The sequence below is a fragment of the Oryzias melastigma genome, linkage group LG6 (genome assembly GCF_002922805.2).
Source record: "Oryzias melastigma strain HK-1 linkage group LG6, ASM292280v2, whole genome shotgun sequence".
Taxonomy (NCBI): domain Eukaryota; kingdom Metazoa; phylum Chordata; class Actinopteri; order Beloniformes; family Adrianichthyidae; genus Oryzias; species Oryzias melastigma.
The window spans coordinates 34,907,279-34,931,397 of record NC_050517.1 but is presented as its reverse complement, the minus strand read 5'-3'; the positions used below and the strand labels follow the sequence as shown (position 1 = coordinate 34,931,397).

Genomic DNA, 24,119 nt, shown 5'->3' with positions numbered 1-24,119 from the left:
AACAAAAACAAAACTGAGGTTATTGTCTTTGGGGCTAAAGAAAAAAGGTTGGACGTCACTACAGAGCTTCAGTCTATTCATCTAAAAACTACCAACCAGGCCAGAAACTTGGGTGTAGTGATGAACACAGACCTAGATTTAAATAAAAAACACATCAGGTCAGTCACAAAATCAGCCTATTATCATGTCAAAATATTTCTAGGATTTAAGATCTGATGTCTAAGCAGAACTTGGAAAAACTAGTGCATGCTTTCATCTTTAGTCGACTTGATTAATGTAAAAGTGTTTTTGCAGGAAGCCCAATAAAATCCATCAGGAAACTGCAGCTTATTCAGAACTCTGCTGCTCGGGTTCTCACAAGGACCAAGAAAGTAGACCACATCAGTCCAGTTCTGAGGTCTTTACACTGGTTACCTGTCTGTCAGAGGATAGACTTTAAAGTTCTGTTACTGGTTTATAAAGCTTTGAATGGTTTAGCACCAAAATACATGACTGACCTCCTGACCCAGTATGTACCAGCCAGACCTCTCCGGTCATCAGGATCCGGTCTTTTATCAGTTCCTAGAGTCAGAACTAAACATGAAGAAGCTGCATTCAGCTTCTATGCACCACAGATCTGGAATATACTTCCAGAAAACATTAGATCAGCTGAAAGACTCAGTGTATTTAAATCCAGGTTAAAGACTCACCTGTTCTCAGTTGCATTTGACTAATATGCATTTAAAAGTTTACATCTACATCGTTTATCTATGTTTGATTTTAAGTTTTGTTCTTTTTAACTTTTTGAAAATCATATTTCAATTATCACACTTTTTCCAATTATTTTGATTGTTTTTTTTTTCATGTTTTATGTAAAGCACTTTAAATTGTCCTTGTACATGAAATGTGCTATACAAATACACTTCCCTTGCATAAGAAAATGCTCCAGACCCATCTCTTAACGTGTCTTTTAGCTAATTTTATTATTGTTAATGTTTTTATTTATTTTGTATTTGTTCATCTGTCAACTTTATCATATTTTTGAATTTTACACTGGACTGTTAATAATTCATTTTTAATATTCCATATTTGCATGTGTTATTGTTTAATTGTTTATTGCGTTTCCCAATTAAGTTTATTTTTTGTTTCCATTTTTATTCCCCATGCTTCCTCAGCTGGATCTTCTCCCTTTGGGTCGGCTGCTGTTCAGTCGCTGCGGCTCTAGATGGAGACCTGCATTTGGCTGGCTATGCGGCTATCCCTGATGGGGAAGGTCCCGAATATCAACTTTTCCACCAACAAAAATGTCTCCGTGTTCAGCCTCTTTCCCAGTGTTTAAAACCCCTTGGTAACCCCATTGTAATCAAGTCGTTTTACTTCTGGATATAAAAGGAGTTTGCAAAAATAACTTGTATTTCATGAAGAATTCATTTTTTGTGTTCTAAGAGTAATATATGAGTATTTATATGAATATATTTTACTCTTGAAACACAAAATCATGGCATGGCCCCTTTAAAAGAGATAAATTTACATTCTCATGGACCCATGACTATGGTTCAACTGAAAAACTCCAGGCTGGGGGACAAAGCCCAAGATTTTATGTTCATGCCAGAATCAACCAGAATAAACAGAAGTCATCTCGTCCTTCTGTTGTAGAGTAGACAGAAATAATTAATATTTTATATATTTGTTTTAACTTTTACTGAAAAAAAATTGTCAAAGATAAAACACATCCTTATTGAACACAACCCAGAGAATTCAGTGAGGCGTCTACTGACCTGCCAAATATGAGAAAAGCCCATTACACTATGAATGTTTTTAGAGTCACAGGAGCCTTGATTGAGGCCTTACAAAAAGCGCAAACGCATTTTCGTTTTAAGCATAAAACTTTATTAGAACTGGTTAGGAAGAAAAAGAAATAATGTTGTGAAACACAAACAAATAAATATGAAATCAAATTATTTGAACATAGGTTGTCTGAGTTTTAACCAATACAACTAAATAACACTTTGTTTCAACAACAAAAAATAAATATGACTGTTAAATAATTGAAGTAATATCAAAAATAACTTTTATAGTTACATTTATATCCTGACTTTCCTCATATTTTTATATATACATTGTTAACCTTATGTTTGTGTTTTGCTTAAACATGAGAAAAAAATGCAACTTTCACAAACAAAAGTAAGATCCCTAAAACATCCATCATCAATTACAACATGAAGACAAAAAGACCAAGCAGGAGGTTGAAAAGACACATTTGGACAGAAACTCCAGAACTGCTGGTTGTTGACACTGTGGTTGACTGGGTTGTTCCAGCTCCTGATGCACCGTTAGTAACAGATGAAGAAACAGTCATGGAACCAGATGCACCATTGGTTACAGATGGTGAAACAGTTGTAGCTGCTCCACCTGTTGCTACAGGTACAGTTGGCGCACCATCTGCCTTTTGTGCAGGGGTGGTGGATGTGGACGAGGCAGCCGTTACTGGTGCAGGGGTGGTGGAGCTGGATGAGGCAGCTGTTGCTGGTGCAGGGGTTGTGGAGGTGGATGAGGCAGCCGTTGCTGGTGCAGGGGGGGTGGAGGTGGATGAGGCATCTGTTGCTGGTGCAGGGGTGGTGGAGGTGGATGAGGAAGCAGTCGCTGGTGCAGGGGTGGTGGAGGTGGATGAGGCAGCTGTTGCTGGTGCAGGGGTGGTGGAGGTGGATGAGGCAGCTGTTGAGGGTGCAGGGGTGGTGGAGGTGGATGAGGCAGCTGTTGCTGGTGCAGGGGTGGTGGAGGTGGATGAGGCAGCTGTTGAGGGTGCAGGGGTGGTGGAGGTGGATGAGGCAGCTGTTGCTGGTGCAGGGGTGGTGGAGGTGGATGAGGCAGCTGTTGAGGGTGCAGGGGTGGTGGAGGTGGATGAGGCAGCTGTTGCTGGTGCAGAGGTTGTGAAAGTGGCTGCAGGAGCAGATGAGGGTGCAGAGTTTGTGGAGGTTGATGCAGCAGCATTTTTGGTTTCAGAGGTCGATGCGGCTACAGTTGTAGATTCAGAGCTTGTAGATGTTGATACGGCAGCTGGTGCAGAGGTGGTGGAGGTGGATGAGGCAGCCGTTGCTGGTTCAGGGGTGGTGTAGGTGGATGAGGCACCTGTTGAGGGTGCAGGGGTGGTGGAGGTGGATGAGGCAGCTGTTGCTGGTGCAGAGGTGGTGGAGGTGGATGAGGCAGCTGTTGCTGGTGCAGAGGTTGTGAAAGTGGCTGCAGGAGCAGATGAGGGTGCAGAGTTTGTGGAGGTTGATGCAGCAGCATTTTTGGTTTCAGAGGTCGATGCGGCTGCAGTTGTAGATTCAGAGCTTGTAGATGTTGATACGGCAGCAGTAGAGGGGGCAGAGGTTGATGCAATAGCAGTTGTTTTTTCAGAGGTTGATGCGGGACCAGTAGTGGTTTCGGAGGTCATGGGGTTTGATGCACCAGCAGTTGAGGGTGCTGAGGTTATGGAGATTGAGGTGGGAGAAGTTGTGGTTTTAGAACTCGTGATGGTGGAAGCGGCAGCAGTTGTTTTCTCCAAGATTGTGGAAATAGATGCAGAGGTTGATGCAGTAGAAGCAGTAGTTGTTTCAGAGGTTGATGCAGCAACAGTTGTGGTCTCTGAGGTTGTAGAGGTGGATGCAGCACCAGAAGTTGGGACAGAGGTTGACGTGGCAACAGTTGTGGTTTCAGAAGTTTGGGAGGTTGATGCGGCAGCAGTTGTGGCTTCAGGGCTTGTAGATGTTGATACAGCAGCAGTCGGGGGGGAAAAGGTTGTGGAGGTGCCTGCAACAGTGATTGAAGGTATGGAGGGAGTGGAGGTTGATTCAGCACCAGTTGTGATCTCAGTGGTTGTGAAAGTTGATGTGGCAGCAGTTATGATTTTAGAACTCGCGCTGGTGGATGCAGCACCAGTTGCTATCTCAGAGGTTGTAGAGATAGATGCAGCAACAGTTGTGGTCTCGGAGGTTGTGGCGGTGACTGCAGCACCAGTTGTGTGTGTAGAGGTTGATGCAGAAGAACTAGTTGGTTTGAAGGTTGATGTAGCAACAGTTGTCGGGTTAGAGACTGCGGTGGTTGATCCGGCAGCAGTTGTGGGGACAGAAGTTGTGGAGGTTGGTGTGGCAGTACCTGTGGTTTCAATGATAGATGCTGCAGCAGTTGTGGATTCAGAAGTTGGAGCAGGAGCGGTTACGGTTTCAGAGGTTAATGCAGAAACAGTTGTGGTTTCAGAGGTTGTGGACGTTGATTCAGCAGCACCAGAGGGTGCAGATGTTACTGAGATTGAGGTGGCAGCAATTGTGGATACAGAGGTTGATGCAGCGGCAGCTGAGGATTCAGGAATTGTGGATGCTGATGCTGCGGCAGTTGAGGCTGCAGAGGTTATGGAGGTTGATGTGGCAGCACCTGTGGTTTCAAAGGTAGATGCTGCAGCAGTTGTGGGTTCAGAAGCTGGTGCAGCTGTTGATATAGAGGTTGATGCAACAGCAGCAGTTGTTTCAGAGGTTGATGCAGCAGCAGTTGTGGTCTCAGAGGTTGTGGACGTTGATTCAGCAGCAGTAGAGGGTGCAGATGTTACAGAAATTGAAGTGGCAGCAATTGTGGATACAGAGGTTGATGCAGCAACAGTTGCGGATTCAGGAATTGTGGATGCTGATGCTGCGGCAGTTGGGGCTGCAGAGGTTATGGAGGTTGAGGTGGCAGCACCTGTGGTTTCAAAGGTGGATGCTGCAGCAGTTGTGGGTTCAGAAGCTGGTGCAGCTGTTGATATAGAGGTTGATGCAACAGCAGTAGTTGTTTCAGAGGTTGATGCAGCAGCAATTGTGGTCTCAGAGGTTGTGGATGTTAATTCAACAGCAGTAGAGGGTGCAGATGTTACTGAGATTGAGGTGGCAGCAATTGTGGATACAGAGGTTGATGCAGCGGCAGTTGAGGATTCAGGAATTGTGGATGCTGATGCTGCGGCAGTTGAGGCTGCAGAGGTTATGGAGGTTGAGGTGGCAGCACCTGTGGTTTCAAATGTGGCTGCTGCAGCAGTTGTGGCTTCAGAAGCTGGTGCAGTTGTTGATATAGAGGTTGATGCAGTAGCCGTTGTGGTCTCTGAGGTTGTGGAAATTAATGCAGCAGCAGTAGTTGTTTCAGAGGTTGATGCAGCAGCAGTTGTGGTCTCAGGGGTTGTGGACATTGATTCAGCAGCAGTAGAGGGTGCAGATGTTACTGAGATTGAGGTGGCAGCAATTGTGGATACAGAGGTTGATGCAGCACTAGTTGAGGATTCAGGAATTGTGGATGTTGATGCTGCAGCAGTTGAAGCTACAGAGGTTGATGCAGTAGCAGTTGTTGTTTCAGAGGTTGATGCAGCAACAGTTGAGGATTCAGGAATTGTGGATGCTAATGCTGCAGCAGTTGTGTCTGCAGAGGTTATGGAGGTTGAGGTGGCACCACCTGTGGTTTCAAAGGTGGATGCTGCAGAAGTTGTGGGTTCAGAAGCTGGTGCAGTTGTTGATATAGAGGTTGATACAGTAGCCGTTGTGGTCTCAGAGGTTGTGGACGTTGATTCAGCGGCAGTAGAGGGAGTAGATGTTACTAAGATTGCGGTGGCAGCAGCTGAGGCTGCAGATGTTAGTGCGGCAGCAGTTGTTGGTGCAGTTGCAGTCGTTGATTCAGAGGTTGATGCAGCAGCAGTTGAGGATTCAGGAATTGTGGATGTTGATGCTGCAGCAGTTGTGGCTGCAGAGGTTATGGAGGTTGATGTGGCAGCACCTGTGGTTTCAAAGGTGGATGCTGCAGCAGTTGTGGGTTCAGAAGCTGGTGCAGCTGTTGATATAGTGGTTGATGCAGTAGCTGTTGTGGTTTCAGAGGCTGTTGACGTTGATTCAGCGGCAGTAGAGGAAGTAGATGTTGCCGAGATTGAGGTGGCAGCAGCTGAGGCTGCAGATGTTGGTGCAGTAGGAGTTGTTGTTTCAGAGGTTGATGCAGCAGCAGTTGAGGATTCAGGAATTGTGGATGTTGATGCTGTGGCAGTTGAGGCTGCAGAGGTTGATGCCGCAGCAGTTGTGGCTTCAGAAGCTGGTGCAGTTGTTGATATAGAGGTTGATGCAGGAACAGTTGTGGTCTCAGAGGTTGTGGACGTTGATTCAGCAGCAGTTGAGGGAGCAGATGTTGCTGAGATTGAGGTGGCAGCAGCTGAGGCTGCAGATGTTGGTGCAGTAGCAGTTGTTGGTGAAGTCGGAGTTGTTGTTTCAGAGGTTGATGGAGCAGCAGTTGAGGATTCAGGAATTGTGGATGTTGATGCTGCAGCAGTTGAGGGTTCAGAAGCTGGTGCAGTTGTTGATATAGTGGTAGATGCAGTAGCCATTGTGGCTTCAGAGGTTTTTGACGTTGATTCAGCGGCAGTAGAGGGAGTAGATGTTGCTGAGATTGAGGTGGCAGCAGTAGAGGCTGCAGATGTTGGTGCAGTAGCAGTTGTTGTTTCAGAGGTTGATGCAGCACTGGTGGAGGATTCAGGAATTGTGGATGTTGATGCTGCAGCAGTTGTGGCTGCAGAGGTTACGGGGGTTGGAGTGGCAGCACCTGTGGTTTCAAATGTGGATGCCGCAGCAGTTGTGGGTTCAGAAGCTGGTGCAGTTGTTGATATAGAGGTCGATGCAGTAGCTGTTGTGGTTTCAGAGGTTGTGAAAGTTAATGCAGCAGCTGTTATCGGTGCAGAGGTTGATGCAACAGCAGTTGTGGTCTCAGGGGTTGTGGACGTTGATTCAGCAGCAGTAGAGGGTGCAGATGTTACTGAGATTGAGGTGGCAGCAATTGTGGACACAGAGGTTGATGCAGCACTGGTGGAGGATTCAGGAATTGTGGATGTTGATGCTGGGGCAGTTGAGGCTGCAGAGGTTGATGCAATAGCGGTTGTTGGTGCAGTTGCAGTTGTTGGTGACGTAGGAGTTGTTGTTTCAGAGGTTGATGTGGTAGCCATAGTGGTTTCAGAGGTTGATGGAGCAGCAGTTGAGGATTCAGGAATTGTGGATGTTGAGGTTGGAGATGTTGGTGCAGTAGCGGTTGTTGGTGCAGTAGCAGTTGTTGGTGCAGTAGCAGTTGTTGTTTCAGAGGTTGATGCAGCACTGGTGGAGGATTCAGGAATTGTGGATGTTGATGCTGCGGCAGTTGTGGCTGCAGAGGTTATGGAGGTTGATGTGGCAGCACCTGTGGTTTCAAAGGTGGATGCTGCAACAGTTGTGGGTTCAGAAGCTGGTGCAGTTGTTGATATAGTGGTTGATGCAGTAGCCATTGTGGTTTCAGAGGTTGTGGAAGTTAATGTGGCAGCCGTTATCGGTGCAGAGGTTGATGCAGCAGCAGTAGTTGTTTCAGAGGTTGATGCAGAAACAGTTGTGGTCTCAGATGTTGTGGACGTTGATTCAGCAGCAGTAGAGGGTGCAGATGGTACTGAGATTGAGGTGGCAGCAATTGTAGATACAGAGGTTGATGTAGCAGTAGTTGAGGATTCAGGAATTGTGGATGTTGACGCTGCGGCAGTTGAGGCTGCAGAGGTTGATGCCGTAGCAGTTGTTGGTGCAGTAGCAGTTGTTGTTTCAGAGGTTGATGCAGCACTGGTGGAGGATTCAGGAGTTGTGGATGTTGATGCTGCAGCAGTTGAGGCTGCAGAGGTTATGGAGGTTGATGTGGCAGCACCTGTGGTTTCAAAGGTGGATGCTGCAGCAGTTGTGGGTTCGGAAGCTGGTGCAGCTGTTGATATAAAGGTCGATGCAACAGCAGTAGTTGTTTCAGAGGTTGATGCAGCAGCAGTTGTGGTCTCAGAGGTTGTGGACGTTGATTCAGCAGCAGTAGAGGGTGCAGATGTTACAGAAATTGAGGTGGCAGCAATTGTGGATACAGAGGTTGATGCAGCAGCAGTTGAGGATTCAGGAATTGTGGATGTTGATGCTGCAGCAGTTGTAGATTCAGAGGTTATGGAGGTTGTTGTGGCAGCACCTGTGGTTTCAAAGGTGGATGCTGCAGCAGTTGAAGTCTCTGAAATTGTAGCTGTTGATGCAGCAGCACTAGTTGTTTCAGAGGTTGATGCAGCACTGGTGGAGGATTCAGGAATTGTGGATGCTGATGCTGCGGCAGTTGTGGGTTCAGAAACTGCTCCAGTTGTTGATATAGAGGTTGATGCAGGAACAGTTGTGGTCTCAGAGGTTGTGGAGGTGGCTGCGATAGCAGTTGAGGGTGCAGTTGTTGTGGATGTTGATTCTGCAGCAGTTGATGCTTCAGATGTTATGGTGGTTGATGCAGCTACAGTTGTGGTTTCAATGGTTGTTGCAGCAGCAGTTGTTGTTTCTTGTGTGGTAGAGATTGTTGGTTGAACAGTTGTCATGATGGTTGCGGCGCTGCAGGTCGGTCCAGTGACGATGTTACCAACGCTCTCCATGAAAGGCAGGTTATTCAGGCTCGCTGCAGCTGCACATGTGTTTGGAGACACGCAGCCCACAACTGGATATGTTGCTGAGCCGTTTGTCACTGTAGATCAACACAACTTGGTTTAGTTTATTATACAAACATGAATACACATATAATAAGTAAGTTTATCCAATAAAGATCTAGGTCAAATATTTTTAATCTGTTCTTTATGTTTTTAATTATTTTATGAGCTTTATTAAAACACAGAGGCTGATAATTATTACAAACAAGAAGATTTTTTTATTTAGATCAAATTTCTTTAGTTGTCATGAAAACTCACTGGTTGCTTGGAAGCAGCTGGTCTGGTCTCCTGAACATGTAACTGTAGAGCTGCACTGAGAGGTGGTCGGGTCACAGACGGGACACGTCCGGCCGTTAGCAGACGGAGGGTCCGGAACTAAAAACAGTAAAAGATTTTATTATTAACAAGACCAATGTGTAGAAACTTCAGAGGAACATCCACATGGTTTTGAAATCGGAGGTTTTCTTCAGTAAAAAGCTGAGTGTCCGTACATGTCAGGGTCTGGGAGTTGCAGTTGGTCGTGTTGCAGCACTGAGCTGATGCAATCGCACTGGAAAAAGTCAAGGCGGCGGAAAAGGTTGCAGCTCCAGTGGTTGGACAAAGAGATGCAGCAGCACAGGCCTTGTAGATTAATGCTCCTGAACCTTGAGATGAAGTGGCTGCAGAGTCAAAGTACAGATGGTTTTACTGATGGAAATCCCACAGAACCTTCCAGAACATGTTCAGTAACGTGTGAGAGGAGAAGAGGAATACCTCTGATGGAAGCTGTAATACACATGGTCTCTGAGCTGCACGTCTTACTGACTGTGGTTGAACATGTCTGATCTGCACAGGCGTCACACTGAAGAGCAGCAGCTGGAGAGAAAAAAACGTTTTTTTATTCATCTAAATCAAAATCATGAATATTTGATTAAGTTTTTTGCATTTATAATCAAGTTATTGTGCATAAACATGATGATAACAAATTGATTTGTAATCAATGACAAAACATTCTAGTTTCAAACAAAACTTTAGTTTGATAATTTCCTTTTTTTTAGAATTTAGTGTTTTATTTTGAACATTAAACTTTTAATCCTCAAAATGTTATAATTGATCTTTTCTAAACTTTCTTACTTTCAACTTTCAAATGTTTTTCCCATCACCTGTAACATGTGTGAATATCTAAAGTTTTTTCTTACATTCAATATTTTAAATAAATGAAGGTAAAATACAGAAACAGCGGCTCAGATGGACCAGACAGTTCAAACATCCCAGACTAAAAGAAACCAGGTGAATGTTGTTACCTGAGCTGCAGAGCGCATAGATGAGACACAGAGAGAAGATCAGCTTCATCCTGATGTACAGGTGAGTTCTCCGGGTTTGATGCTGCTGCTGAGCAGCTCCTCTGCTTTTATGCTGCTCAGGTGACCTCAGTTCTGGGTGTGTTGCTGTGCTATAGCGTCAAACACTTGCTGCCTCCATTGTCATAGCATCACAACAAGCAGGCACACCCTTCAGCATCGTCAATATTTATTTTTGTTCTATTAAGCTCTGAGAACAGAGGAACACCCATAAATTACAGTTAATTGAAATTATGAACAAAAAGATTTCTTTTGGTTGATTGATCGCTTTATATTAATGGCATGGGTGCGTCATCTTTCTAAAAATGACCTTCAAATATAAAAGTCCAAGTAGTTTCTCATACTTTTGCATCAATTAACTTTTAGGTGTTTTTTGTTTCGCATTTGAATTTAAATGTAAAAATAAACACATTTGGATAAAATTGAATTTTCAATTAAGACTAAATTATCTCTAAAAAATAATTTCACACTGAAGTAAAAAGAAAAATTCTGAACTTACATAAAAGTGTTTTTTAATGTGCAGTTTTTATTTTGTCATTTTGTTTGGGGTCACAGGGTTAACAGGAAGCAGAGGGAGATTGAGTTATAATTTATATTTTGGCAGCTACATTTTTTATGTTTGTCTTTGACTGAACTGTGTGAATGCAATTCTAAGAGCTTTTTATAAGTATATATAGTAATATAAAGCTTGATATGACTTCAATGGTGGCTGAGGAAGGTTCTGTCAGTATTCGAGTTGGTCAAATCCCTTATTTGTTCAGGAAGGAAGTATAACAGGAGAAATGTTTCCCTGAATGAGAGGCGGCGATGGATTCCTGTGTGAGCGCCGTCTTATTACGCTATAGAAGGTGATTAATATTGAGTGGAATTCTTCATATTACACGGTAATACATGAGGAATCTGGTCTGTTCACTTCTCTACTGCAGGGTGGAGCGCTACTCGCTGTCCTCAAATCATGCAGCAGTTGACCCAGTGAGGATTAATAAAATATGTTATTGAAAAAGCAGAACAAAAGAGAAATGTCTACAATAGATCCCAGAATTTTCTTCAGCTTACATTTGTTATGCAACTTTATCTTTGAGAGTGATCTCTTTGAATTAATACGGATTTAGAAAAGACTACATACACACTCAGACTTCTATCATTACCAACTTAATGAATGGCACAAAGTGTGCCTGAATGATGTTTTACTAGGCATTTATTTTTACACAACAGTTCTTCATGGTACCTTCACGTGGATTTTCATGCCCCAAAAGTGCAGCCAGAGCTGTAAAATAAAATACAGAAACTCAATTAACTCCTGTTCCAAAGTGTTCTCACAGAGAATAATAAACGATAACACAAAAAGATGCACAATATACAAAAACATAGACAATTAGCCTCACGCGCATCAACCTGTCACTTAACATTAACATGATATCGGTAATTCAAAAATGATAAAATACTGAAATACAAACCTCATTGTTTGCATTAACTCTAGAGGAAGAACTTAGGAGATCTACAGCTTCACTTTTCTATTTCACAGTCATAACACAAGCGGAAATCACATCTGTGCTTGACTGCCTGAGACTCGTTCAGGTGTGGTAACTGGTATAACATCACCCATAATAACAATCAAATTACAAAAAGAATTTCTTCCCTTTTTAAAAACGTTTTTTAACCAGTTAGCACCAAAATGTATTCTTGACTGTAAGATATCAATTATTTATCTCAAATGAATCTGAAACACTGCTCCTCTAATTATTATTTCTTTTTAACTCTAAGCATTTTATAAACAAAAATAAATTGGTTACCTTTGATGGCAGCTGCGGTTGGATTGGTTTTCATGTCACACGATGGTAACATGTGTGCAGTCACTATGGTTTGAGTTTTGGAGTGAAGAAACGACCAGATCCAAACAGGTACGCAAAGAATCATAAAAGAGAGCGCAATCATTTTGTAGCTATCAACTACAAAACTGATGACAACAGAACAATCTGATCTAAAGGAATCACATTTTTACAGAGACAAATCAGGCCGGGGGGTGTGAAGTGGGTCGTAAAGTGGGTACCAATTTACCGGTTGATCTTCGTTCCAGTACTCAGCTATGGTCATGAGCTCTGGGTCATGACCGAAAGAACGAGATCGTACAAGCGGCTGAAATGGGTTTCCTCTTGAGGGTGGCTGGGAGCTCTCTTAGAGATGGGTGAGAAGCTCCTGGACGCCTTCCTGCAGAGGTGTTCCCATTGGGCGGAAGACCCAGGACACGCTGGAGAGACTACGTTTCTCGGTTGGCCTGGGAACACCTTGGGGTTCCCCCAGAGGAGCTGGGGAAAGTGGCTGGGATGAGCGGAAGAAGATGGATGCATAATTTGTTACAATGGACGTTAATTTAACATGTTGCATTTTCATTTGTTCTGAAATAAACATGTACATAGTTTGTATTTACAGGGTGGCCGTGGTGCAGCGGTGGGGCGGACGACTTCTGATTGGAGATTGTGGGTCCGATTCCCCCCTTTCCCACTGATAGGGTTTTACATGCATTATCAAATATTTGCTTTGAGTGATTTTAACTTCTTTTCTTTAATCTTCTTGCTTGACATCATGTATAGCTCGGTATTAAGAAACTGGAGCCAGCCCAGCTGAAGGCTGTGAGGAGCTGATATAATGCAGATACTTGAAGAAACCAGAGTCACGAAGAGGATGATAGAGATGATAGAGAATCTGACATTAGTGATAGTAAAAACTGGTCTGTAGCTGTTCTTTCCCCCTACCCTGCAGAGCTTCAGATCTAAATGTAACTTTGGAACGCATCCAACAGAATAAAAAGACAAGGCCCGGACAGAGAACTTCAGAGTGGAAAGATAAGTAATGAAGTTTCTCTGTATCTAATCTCTCGCTTGTCTTTCTGACAGCCCCAGATACATTTTTCAGGGGGTTTAAACCTAACATCCGCCCATGTGTCGAACTGTCCTTGGGCAACACACTGAACCCCATATGGCCTCTGGTGGAAGGTAGGAGCCAGTGTTAGGCAGCAGAGAATGTGAATGTGTGTGTGAATGGGTCTGTGACTGTAAAGGTCTTTGGACCTTCAAGGAAAGTAGAAAAGTTCAAAGTTAACTTTCATTGTTTCGCGGATGACACCCAGCTCTATCTCTCCAGTCAACCTAACTCCTCTCTCCCACCCTCCTCCCTAATTTCCTGTTTGCTTGAAATTAAAAACTGGTTCACCGAAAACTTTCTCAAACTCAGTAGCGATAAAACAGAACTATTACTTGTTGCTTCAAAATCCAACCTTTCCAAGATCTCCACATCAGTCTCCCCTCTCCCTAGGTAGAGAGCCTGGGTGTCATTCTGAATAGTTTACTCTCTTTTCAACCACATACCAATAACATCACCCAATCTGCTTATTTTCATCTGTGCAATATTAATCGTCTTCGTCCCTCCCTCACTGGTCACTTCCCGCCTTGATTACTGCAATGCACGTCTCTCCGGATTACCTCAAAAAAACTCTCAATAAACTCCAACTAGTTCAGAATTCAGCCGCTCTGGTAATTTTCAGAGATCCACCGTTTCCTCACATCACCCCTGTCCTTCAGCATCTCCACTGGCTTCCTGTCAAATCCAGAATACAATTCAAACTTCTCCTTCTCACCTTCAAAGCACTCCATAACCTGGCTCCACATTATGTATCTGATCTCCATATTTACACTCCCTCCCGTCCCCTCCGGTCTTCCTCCAATCTCCAACTCTCCGTACACCGCATCCCTCTGGTCAACATGGGGAGCCGAGCCTTCAGCCACTCAGCCCCCACACTATGGAAGTCACTCCCACTTGATCTCCGTACCATTGAGTCACTTCCCATGTTTAAATCCAGACTCAAAACTCACACATTTAAAATCATCCTTCTCACTCTGATCTCACAACCCATCCATCCGTTGGCTGATTTTTATTGTGCTTCTGTTTTTAAGATGCATTTATTCCCGTTGATCTATGTTTTTTTATTTATTTATTTTTTCTCGTATTGTACAGTGTCCTTGAGTGGCCAGAAAGGCACTTTAAAAATAAAATGTATTATAATTATTATTATTATTAAAAGCGCTATACACGCCATTTACCATTTATCTTCTCCCTCCTTGTTTTCACACAGAAAAGTATTGATAAAAATACCATATAAATTAGCAGTTTCGATAAGAGGAGTAGTATCAATAAAATCCTAACAATACCCATCACTACTCAGGATCTAGAGATGTCAGTGCAGCATTGGATGAAGGATGAAGGGTCTGTTGGGAGTCTAGAAACTCCCAGATCTTCTGTGCACTCTCATTGATTACAGGCGAACGGGTCACAAGTGAGGATGGTCACCTGTAGCTGTCGTTCAAATGGGTGTAAACTTCAGAGCAGGATCATTTGGGAAGTTTCTGTTGTCATTTTGATTTTAAAAAGGTAAACAGTTAAAGGTAAAAGCCTTTTAATTAATTCATTCATTTTGCTGCAGTTTTTCTGCATCAAATCTTTCACATTTTGTTGTTTTTCTTCAGATTTTCTTTAGAATTTTATTTACCAATTTGTTTAAATTGTTGATTTTTTTTTTAAATAATTCTGATGGAGATCTAAATTTCAGAAAAAGATGGATTTTAGCTTATAGTGAAATTGCAGTGGAATTGCGATATTATTCATCACTGTGCTGCATTACAAAAAAACATGTTTAGGAATTTCCAGAAATCCTTTGATTGGAAGAATGAAACTTTACTTTACGGAAGGTGTGAGTTTTATTCGGTATTTATCACAAAATATAGTAACATCTTTTGCCCCATTTCCTTTAATAAATCAAAAGAAAAGCATTTGCAAATCAAGCTCTAATTACATTTTTGCATTGAACCAGCAAGCCTTTCAAAAATATCCACAAACATATTCTCTGCTATTATTCATTATAAAAATAGAAGTGCTTACAGCTTTTTTTGGTGTGCTACCATAGAATAAAATAATAAAAAATACAACAAGAGCTCAGCAGCATCTATAAAAACGTACCCACCTAATGGAAACATTTGCTGACAATAAAATCCAGTTTGTTAACAGGAAATGAGCATGAATGGTTCAGGTGCAAAGCAGGAAATGACAGTAATATTAGGCAATAAAAGAATAGAGATATTTATAAAACAGAACTTTAAAAAGACACCCTTCAGGTCATAATTGCACAGATCTCTGTGGGAATGATTTTTTACAGCATCAGTGTCGATAAAAAGTCCAACTTCATTCAGTTCCTGAGGTGCAACAACGTAATGAGGAAAAAAGAAACGTTCCTTTTAGTGAATCACTGGCCTAGAGATAAAAACACTAGAAAATCCTCTTCAATGTTTAAAGTGAAGCGTAAAGATCAAATGCATCCAGTGCATCTTTCACAACGCAGTGCTTTCTGTAATAAACAGTCATTCAACACATTGCACAGTTCATATTAGCTTTCTGTTTGAAGAGCAAAGGTTTCATTACAGTCTGTTTGTCTTTGGGACGAGGAGAAAGGGCGCCACCTAGTGGTGTAAAGCATCAGTGAGCTCCATCTTCCTCAAACAAGAGAAGCCTCCAAATCCTAGAAATTGTTGAGCAATCAAAGCTCCGCCTCTCTGTCACACCTTCACCAAGGTCTGTCTACAAGTCTGTCTGTAGGTCTGCAGGTCTGTCTGCAGGTCTACAGGTCTGTCTGCAAGTCTGCAGATCTACAGCTCTTTGGTTCATGATTGTGTTCATCATTGCTTCTACACACTCTTTACTCAAGTCACAAACATTCATTTTAAAAAAGTTATAAAAATAAATACAAGGAACCAGTTTGAAGCTGAAGTGCAGCTTGAGAGTGCTCCCTTTGCACGCCGGCTCGCTTCTTTGTTGCTGAGACTAGACAAAAAAAGGGGCGGAGTTTTCAGTAACCCCTCTTTTTGGGTGAAATATTCTCATAGATTGAGAGCGCAGCTGTGTTCTGGTAGATTAGATCCACATTGTTCCCCGTTCTGGATCGGATGAAGTCCAAAGCGCACTGGTTCAAGAAGATGTACTGATCCTGCAACCGCATCAAACACAAGAGTTAGCGAGTTGCAATAGCCCCGCCTCCATAGACACACGTCATCATCCAACACATTCTCATTCCCAAGTCGTCACATAGTGATACAGACGACCCCTTTGGGTCACTTTTTGGCGTTATGGGTGTTGCCAACTCATCATTTTTTTTAAGTGGTGTCTGTCTCAATTAAATCAGGGATTTGGTAGTTTTGTTGGACACGGTACCAGACGCGGACTGAACCTCGAGACGCAGCCGGTATTGGTACCCTAACCCTAGCCTGGTCTGCATTTGGTACCACATCCAGAACCAATACTGAGTCGCATCCGGTACCAGGCTAGGGTTAGTACACCAGTCTTGTGCCGCAAACCTGGAAGTTGGTGAGCCTTGATTTAATTGGAACACCCAGCAAGTCAAGAAACGAACTAGTTGGGGACACCGAAAACGTACAACCCTCCGCAACCATCCGTCAACATGTTGGGAATGTTAATGTGTTGCACAATCAGTTCAAGCACAGGTGTGATCCTCCCACCTCTGTCTGCACCATCAGGGGCCGGTGCATTCGCAGGTTATGAACGATGCCAAAAATGTCCACCATATTTTCCCTCTCGATCTGGAAGATGAGCCGGTCGATGGCTATGAAGGTACCGGTGCGGCCCACGCCAGCACTGGGGGGAGAAGAGGGGGGAGACCAGGTGAGACACGTGTCATGACACACTCCTGAAGTATGAAGGCAGAGTGTCCCCCATCAGACCTGCAGTGGACCACGGTGGGGGAGTGTCGGGAGTACTGGTCCATGTGCTCTCTGACCAGATGTCTGAAGCTGATGAGAAGCTCCGTGGTTTCTGGAACGCCGTGATCTGGCCAAGCGGTGAAGTGGAAGTGACGGACAGAGCGCACCTCTGCGGTTTTTACCTGAGAAAAACAGCAGGTGATGAGCTCACAACATAAATGTCACGCCGACGTGACATTCTACTGTCATTAACCTTCAGATTTTGTTTAAGTTTGGATGATAGAGGTCTTTGGACCAGGCCCGGCCCGCTTTCTCTACATAGTTCTCAATAGCAGCTCAAACAAGCTGATGTGGGTCGAATGCCATAGCTTAAAAAATCTCCATAAATGTGGCCGGTCTGGGTACGTGCATGAGATCTTCCACAAGGTGACCAGAGACAACTATGAGGACAAAATTGTCTCAGTGGATTTGTGTGTGCTTAATTCTTCATTTGTAATTTGTGTCTGCATGATTGCGTACAAGTGATGTGTTTAATTGCTGCTATAATACTGGGTCATGAGAGTTTTCTTAAAAGCCGTGTTGAACTTAGATTGTGAAGACATTAATAAAATATCTGTTTATTTTTCAATGTGGGCGAGCAGTGAAAAATAATCACAACTTTCTGTTTTGGGATAAAATCAAATTTAACTTTAGAAAAAGATGAAATATTTAGACTAATTTAGCGAGTCGTCTGACTATATAACAATAAACTGAAGCTCCTCCCACAGGAACTCATGGTTTTCTGCCACACCTCCCACCATCTGATGGGTTTCTCTGCTGCAGCCCTTAAAATGTGTCCACTAAAAACAGACAAAAAAACATCACTGATGACATCACAGCAAGCATAAACCATAAAAGTCAAAGTGCCTCTTTCACTCGGAGAAAACGAGGAATAGTTGATCTTCTGTTTATCCAGACCAGCTGTGAAAGCGTCAGTGGGAGGAGATTATGGGACTGTGATGTCATGGAGAAACATTTGAAACGCTTACGTTTTTAATGTCAAAGTCCTTGATGGTCCAGTCATCCAGGATGATTTCCGAGGTGGTTTTCACGATGATGTCACCGCAGGATTTGACGGCTGAAGCCCAGTACTGCTCACATTTGACCTGTGGGAGGAAGGCCGTCATCAGTTTACAGGAGCAACACGGCTGAGTCATCATGACGGATTAAAACTACAGCTGGGTTTTGAACTCCCAGCCATTTGGAAAGAAAGGTTCCACATGCATTTTATCTTGTCTTCCACGCTGCCAGACTGCTTTTAGCGCTCAGGCTAATTGAGAGTCGATTTTCAAAATATAAGATTTCCGTCTCATAAAATTTTTTAAAAGTGTATAATTTATTAGTTCTTCTGTGGCCCGGTGCCAAGGGATCCATGGACCGGCACCGGTTAAAAAATGTTTTCTTAAAAGAGTTTGGAAAAAGTCAGCAATGTATGTTTAGGTCAACCGAGTGTTAGCATTAGCCTTCCTATGGGAAATCCCATTATACGTTAGCATCAAGCTAGTGGACTTTTTTATTGTGTGCTAGATTGATCTCTACTTTTATGGATTGATTATAGATCTATTAAGCTAGGATTGATTCAACTCGATTAATCAATTTTATCAACCCACTTTATTACAAACACTGTAGCTGTGAGGAGAGTCAGTCTACATCCAAACTACATATGGTTCCAAAAATACTGAAGAAAAGCCCCAAACTCTAAAAAGCCTTGGTGCTGGGGTTTTTGTGTCTCCTTGAAGTTGTAGTTCCTCAAATGAACACTAGGATCCGTGTAGGCTCTATTGTGGAGTCTATTGGTTTCATGGTTTCAAATAAATTAGGGTGTGTGGGGGGGGCTTTGTTCTTAAGTTTCAGATGGTGGGGGTTTAGGGTTTGTACTTACACGTCCCTGCTCGTTGCAGCGAGTCAGCATGACGAGAGTCCGCACGTTCTTCTCCCAGATCATCCTCCAGAAGTCATTGACCGTCCCGGGCAGAGGACCCTGAGCCGCAATAAACTCTTTCTTGGACTGGTAGCCCTGCCCATCACAGGAGAGAACACGCAGTCTCAGACGGCGAACGAGGACGGAGGTTTGAAGAATAAAAATACAGAGGAAAAAACAGACATGGGTACGCACCGGCATGTAGTTGGCATTGATGTAATCATCACACGGATCTCCATGGATGATAGAAAGCTTGACTCTGGAGGAATCATCTGAAGTGCAAACAAAGGGTGAGAAGGAGCATTGTTGAGGGATGTGCGGCAGAAACGTGGCGAGAAACGAGCGCTGATTGGTGACTCACAGGGAAGGACGTTGTTGTAGCGGTTCTTCGGTTTGTTGGATGGATTCAGCGCATGGACTTTAGCCTGACTCGTTCCAATGACCTTCAGGTCCTTAAAGACCAGAACAGAGTTCCTGAATCACTTGACGGTAACTTGAGCATAAATACCATAAATACAAATACTTGTGTGAATGCATAGTAATTATTCACACTATAGTGACTCTCCTGCTCATTTCCGTACATGTTTTGGCACGTAAAAAACTAATCCCGCTTTCAGAGATTTCATCAATATTGGTATGAGAACATTCAGCTCGTCAGGTCATTACTACTTGTCTTTTTGGTTCTCATAAACTTTGTAGTTTTTGAAATATTGAGCAAAATCTTTACCGTAGGAAATGAATGAGAAAGTCTTCAAATTTTAAAATTTTAAGTAGATTAGCAACAAGTCTTTAAATATATTCATAGGGTATGTTTTGAAATTTTCATTGTAATTTAAAAAAAAAAAAAAAAAGAGTTTTCCAAATATTTTAGCAACATGCTAAAGTTTTTGGCTAATTGATCTACTGAGGTTTTTATTGGCTAATTTAGAGTTTAGCCTCTATTTTAGCAACATGCTAACGTTTTTAAATAATTGTGTGATTGCTTATTAAGAAAAAATAGATTTTTTTCCCTATTTTTTAGAATAGTTTAGAGTTAAGCCAATATTTTAGCATTTTGATAGCTGTTATGGCTAATTTGGACATTTTTCCTTTTTTTTCCGCTAATTTGGAGTTTAGCTAATATTTATAACGTAATAGTAACGTTTTGGGGTAATTGTTATCTACTGAGGTATTTATAGGGGACACCAACCTTTTTGAAACTGAGGGCTACTTCATGGGTCATACAAAGGGATACTTTTTGAAATAAGAAATTTGCTTATTTCGACTTTGGTTACACATTACTAATAATGAATAATGATACTCCTCTATGTAAAGACACTGATTTCTCAACATAATTATGAACAATGATAACAAGCTGGAAACATATATCAAAATTTAACACTTAATTCATCTCAGTAATTGTCACATTTTCAGATGATCACTTACATTTCATGGAAAAAATGTCCCATTTTCACTGTGTTGTTCCATGTTAATCAGTTATGTGATGTTGAAGAAAAATCATCTTAAACATTTTTAAGCAAATCTCGTCACATTTTGAACTAATGACCAAATCATATTTAAGCCAACTAGTGATCTTTGAACTGGAGTAGGTCAGAGGTCACCTAAACATCTAAAGTTCATGTATCATCAATATATTTTTAAGAATTTTTAATTTTAAATCTATGTAAATGCAATTGTATTAAAAAAAAAAAAGGAGCAACAGAATAAAATAGAATTTTAGACGCAGTTCACAAGTGAGTTGTGCTACTTTTGGAAGAGACCTGAGGGGAACTTGTGTGGTTATAGGCTAATTTAGAGTTTAGCTTCCATTTTAGCAACAAGCTAATATTTTTGGCTAATTTGTTATCTACCGAGGCTTTTATAGGCTAATTTAGAGTTTAGCTTCTATTTTAGCAGCTGGCTAATGTTTTTGGCTAATTATGTTAACTGAGGAATTTGAGGCTATTTTGGAGTTCGCTAGTATTTGAGCAACGAGCTAGCTTTTTTGGCTAATTTTAGCATCTACTGAGGTTTTTTTAAGCAAAACACTAAATATTTTTGCAAAATTCTAATGTATTAGGGATTTTTAAGCAATTTTACTACAGATTTTTTCAGTAATTTAGATCAACTTTAGCGCTCTTTCATAGTTCATTAACAAAATGTCCAGTCTTTTAGCAAATTTAACATTTTGCAAATAGTTTTTGCATTTTCAGCAAATTCCTTCAGCAACAAAAGCAAAATATAGCAAAAAGCTTCAGCATCTTCACTGACTACTTTCGGGAAAAAACATTCACACTAGCATTATTGCAGACAAGTAATGCCACATTTCTAGTTTGATTTGAAATTCAGTTATTTTCCTTTAATAGATAAAATCCTGTTTGGAAATGTTTAAGCCTGAATTGAAAACAAACTGAGTGACTGTGGTGAGGCTTGAGCTCGTGTTTTACCTCAAACTCCTCTGCAAAGCCGCAGTTGGAGTCGGCTTTCTGCTTCTTGTAGTAAGCTTCAAAGTCCTCCGTCCTCACTGCTGCACTGCTGCTCAAATCATGTTTGGAAGAACTTCAGAGAAGTCTGAACATTCCATAAAAACTTCCTGTGGAGGATTCATACTTACATTTTGGGTCTGAAAGACAAGAGAGAAATCATTTTTAGAAATCTCAGCGCTTCACTGATGACAGCAAAACACCGCAACATGTCAAATACCTGATTGGATCAATCTGGATGTCTGGCGTCTTTTTCACTGATAACCTGCAGGGCAGCACAAGAGGCGACTTTAGGGGCGGGGGCTTCATTTAACAAATTTTTTTAGAGCTTTGGCAAACCTTTTCCAGTAGATAATGATGGCAAAGAGGATGAGGAGGAGTAATCCGAAGATTCCCAGCGTCGCTCCAATAGCAATAACAATCCAAACTGAGTCCAGTTAGCACAAAAGGTGTTAGCCACAAAGAGAAATTTGTGTTTGAAATGACAAAGATTCAATATTTGTCTGAAAGCGCTACCTGGGTTTTTCGGAAGTTGGATAGGGGGATAAAAATTTGTGATGGAGACAACAGAGTTGGTTAAATCCACACGGCTGCTTTTCAGCTGAAGACTTGTGAAAAGTGCAATGGCGTATCTGCAGGATGAGAGGAATCCTGCATTAGTTCATGTGTGAAGAACGACTGACTGGAGACAGGATTTTATCTGCAACACTGATGTGAAGAAGAAGAAGCTTCTCCTAAGCGTTCAACCTTCTCTAAATGCAAAGGTTGCAGTGAAATGAATCTTTAAAGTGTTTCAAAACAAAACCACAGTCATTATCTGGACTGAACTCTTTGCCTTCAAACATCCCACTGATGGCGCTGTGAGAGTTCTTACTGGTAAGTTTGACTTTCTGCCAGTTCACTGTTGACATAGTCATTCCACTTGGTCGCAGTTCCTACTGTGATGGTCAGGCTGCTGGTGGAGCGCGTCACGGTGGGGTTAGGTAAGACTGCAGTCAGGTACGCTCCCGAAGAATTATTTTTCCAATCGTCATGCGTTTTTGTCAGAAACTTCGCATCACAAGGTTGTCCCTCTGAGAAACAGCAGGAGAAGCAAAAAGTGAGACAGTCGTGTCGCACACACCTGGAGAAATGACTGCAGGATCAAACCTGGGATGCTTTGGGTCAACAGAACCCCGACGTAAGTGATCGGTCCTGAAGATGAGTTTAACAGGTCTGGAGAAACTTCAACGCTGAACTTGTTGTATTGGGTTTCAACTGTCTTTGCCATACGTGTGTAGTTTGAGGGAATAGGTGGTTCTTCAGAAAAACAGCACAGAGAATAGAATCAAAAAGTCGGATGGATCTTTGAGCAACATCCTCCAGAAACACAAAGGAGGAGTTGTTTCTGCTCTCAGGTGATGACAGCTATCATAACTTTATAGTAAAATTAATAATTGTGGAAAAAAACTGTTAAAGGGAAAAAAGAACTCATGCAGCTCTGTAGGATAGCGTGACGTCACACAATGCTTCAGTGGGAAAATATCAGATTTAAATAGATTCTTTGTTTATCGCAGCAGTCAAAGTAGATGTTTAATGTAGTAAAAATCCTCACAATACACTTTTCTCTTGTTAAAACTCAAAGTTCAAACTTTCAGAGAAAAATGAGTCCAGAATTGTAGAATAAAAACAAAGATCTGATTGGGATTGAAGATTTATGTAGATTTGACAAACTGAACACTTTTTTACAGGAGACGCGGGACGGAGGAGATTGATTGGCAAAAGTCTACAGCCAATCAGGACGTAGTGTGCTGTGTTAAAAAAAAAAAAAAAAAAAAAAAAAAAAAAAAGCAAATGTATCACACTCTAAATCTATACCATCAGTGATTCTAAAATTTGGCGAGACCTGATGAACTGGGTTGAACACTGAACATGTTTTGCCACTAATGCAGCCAGATGGAAAGTCGAACAAGCCCAGGACTCCTTCATTCGTTTATTAGGATGTAAGAACAGTTTTACTTCTGTCACTTATGGAAAATCACCTTTAAAAGACAAGTGAACCTTTGGCGTAATTTCAATAAGGAGGATCTACCTCACTTTCAGGTAAGATGGGTTCTGGTATCACTACACATCACTCATTAAATAAGCCCTTACTCTAAACCCGGGATGTCAAACTCATTCTGGTTCAAGGGCCACATTCAAACCGTCTGATCTCAACTGGGCCGGACCAGTAACATAATAGCAAAATAACCTTTGGTCAACTTGTTATCTGCAACTTTTTTTTTTTTTCTCAGTTGGAAAAAATGCCTCAAACAACCTAGTAACCTAACCTCTCATTATTATTAGAGCTATAATTATATATTTCCTAATGACATTTTGGTAATTGTGCTGTCAAACCGGATCATTTTCATAGCAACTTAACAGTCTGGCAGGAAACCCAACTGCATTCTATCCAGAGGCGGCACGCCCTTGCTAGAAATGCTGTTTATTTCTTGATCTGTTGTTATACCGGTATTTCTTTACCTTTGCTCCCCCTAGTGGCGGAATTGTGGATTTGGGCCATTTCTTTAACCCTCATGCTATATTATAAATTGACAGGCTGTCCATCCCATGACAAATGTGGATAAAGGACCGTGGCAGACATGAAATCCTGTCACACACACCAGTAAAAATCTGAAATAATTGAAAAAAATGTCCAGCACAGTCTTGTGGGGTCCAGATGACCCCACTACCAACGTCAACATACCAAGGATAGCACAAACTCGCTGCAGGAATGGGCTAGAAACTTGCTTTTTTTTCCTTCAACATCCTTATATTTTTTTCTCCTCAAGACTGGGGTGGATTAAACCACCTGGCGGGCACATAGGGCACTGTTTGACTCCCTGCTCTAAACCAACAGCTAAATTCTTTCTTCTTTCTTAGCCAATCACAATCTCACTCCTGCATTTAAATTCATAATTGTTTATCTTTCTACATTGCAGACGGTTTTGCCGGCCCTCCTCCACCCCATTCTCCACCTGAACCATGCGATCTCTTGCAATGGCCTCTACAACCATCAGCATCTAGGCTCTGGGGGTTTTTACGTCTATGATCCAAGCTTCTCATCAATCTGACCAGAGCCTAACCGCCAAAAGACTATGGGCTAAATTATGCACATTT

At 42.0% G+C, this 24,119-nt stretch overlaps 3 protein-coding genes and 2 long non-coding RNA genes across 10 annotated transcripts in view; all 5 read right to left on the bottom strand.

The window, feature by feature from the left end:
* Window positions 1–1,962: 1,962 nt before the first annotated feature.
* LOC112151798 (uncharacterized protein PB18E9.04c-like) lies at window positions 1,963–4,858 on the bottom strand. Its single transcript, XM_036212600.1, has one exon. It carries the CDS (start codon window positions 3,413–3,415, stop codon window positions 2,192–2,194), a length of 1,224 nt encoding a protein of 407 aa, XP_036068493.1. The 5' UTR covers window positions 3,416–4,858; the 3' UTR covers window positions 1,963–2,191.
* A 172-nt stretch (window positions 4,859–5,030) lies between these two features.
* LOC118598815 (pneumococcal serine-rich repeat protein-like) lies at window positions 5,031–7,403 on the bottom strand. Its single transcript, XM_036212151.1, has 2 exons — window positions 5,856–7,403; window positions 5,031–5,085 (listed from the first exon to the last, which is right to left on the bottom strand). The coding sequence occupies exons 1-2, from the start codon at window positions 7,265–7,267 to the stop codon at window positions 5,031–5,033; spliced, it is 1,467 nt and encodes a 488-aa protein (XP_036068044.1). The 5' UTR covers window positions 7,268–7,403.
* An 864-nt stretch (window positions 7,404–8,267) lies between these two features.
* Window positions 8,268–9,005, bottom strand: LOC112152102. The gene is made up of 3 exons (XR_002920228.2): window positions 8,950–9,005; window positions 8,717–8,833; window positions 8,268–8,496 (listed from the first exon to the last, which is right to left on the bottom strand). It is a non-coding gene; the product is annotated as an uncharacterized LOC112152102 (long non-coding RNA).
* Window positions 9,006–9,078: 73 nt separating this feature from the next.
* LOC112152105 lies at window positions 9,079–9,911 on the bottom strand. The gene is made up of 3 exons (XR_002920231.2): window positions 9,742–9,911; window positions 9,212–9,313; window positions 9,079–9,117 (listed from the first exon to the last, which is right to left on the bottom strand). It is a non-coding gene; the product is annotated as an uncharacterized LOC112152105 (long non-coding RNA).
* Window positions 9,912–14,530: 4,619 nt separating this feature from the next.
* The window catches only part of ptprja (protein tyrosine phosphatase receptor type Ja), a 75,843-nt gene continuing 66,254 nt past the window's right edge, over window positions 14,531–24,119 (bottom strand). For all 6 annotated transcript variants that reach the window (XM_036212595.1, XM_036212596.1, XM_036212598.1 and 3 more), the window contains 14 exons: window positions 22,131–22,280; window positions 21,856–22,054; window positions 21,498–21,613; window positions 21,321–21,408; window positions 21,202–21,246; window positions 21,113–21,121; window positions 20,946–21,033; window positions 18,881–18,971; window positions 18,715–18,791; window positions 18,481–18,615; window positions 17,588–17,704; window positions 16,581–16,741; window positions 16,359–16,494; window positions 14,531–15,829 (listed from right to left, as the gene is read on the bottom strand). In XM_036212595.1, coding sequence (XP_036068488.1) covers window positions 15,692–15,829; window positions 16,359–16,494; window positions 16,581–16,741; window positions 17,588–17,704; window positions 18,481–18,615; window positions 18,715–18,791; window positions 18,881–18,971; window positions 20,946–21,033; window positions 21,113–21,121; window positions 21,202–21,246; window positions 21,321–21,408; window positions 21,498–21,613; window positions 21,856–22,054; window positions 22,131–22,280 — 1,550 coding nt within the window. In that variant the 3' untranslated portion in view covers window positions 14,531–15,691. The remainder of the gene's footprint in view (window positions 15,830–16,358; window positions 16,495–16,580; window positions 16,742–17,587; window positions 17,705–18,480; window positions 18,616–18,714; window positions 18,792–18,880; window positions 18,972–20,945; window positions 21,034–21,112; window positions 21,122–21,201; window positions 21,247–21,320; window positions 21,409–21,497; window positions 21,614–21,855; window positions 22,055–22,130; window positions 22,281–24,119) is intronic.

Coding starts and splice junctions, on each gene's coding strand:
- LOC112151798 (XM_036212600.1), bottom strand. CDS start 3,415: ATGACCTCCGAAACCACTACTGGTCCCGCATCAACCTCTGAAAAAACA.
- LOC118598815 (XM_036212151.1), bottom strand. CDS start 7,267: ATGGCTACTGCATCAACCACTATATCAACAACTGCACCAGCTTCTGAA. Junction 5,086..5,855: donor TCTACTGCCGCTGAATCAAC/GTCAACAGCCTC, acceptor CCACAACCTCAG/AGACCACAACGGCTACTGCA.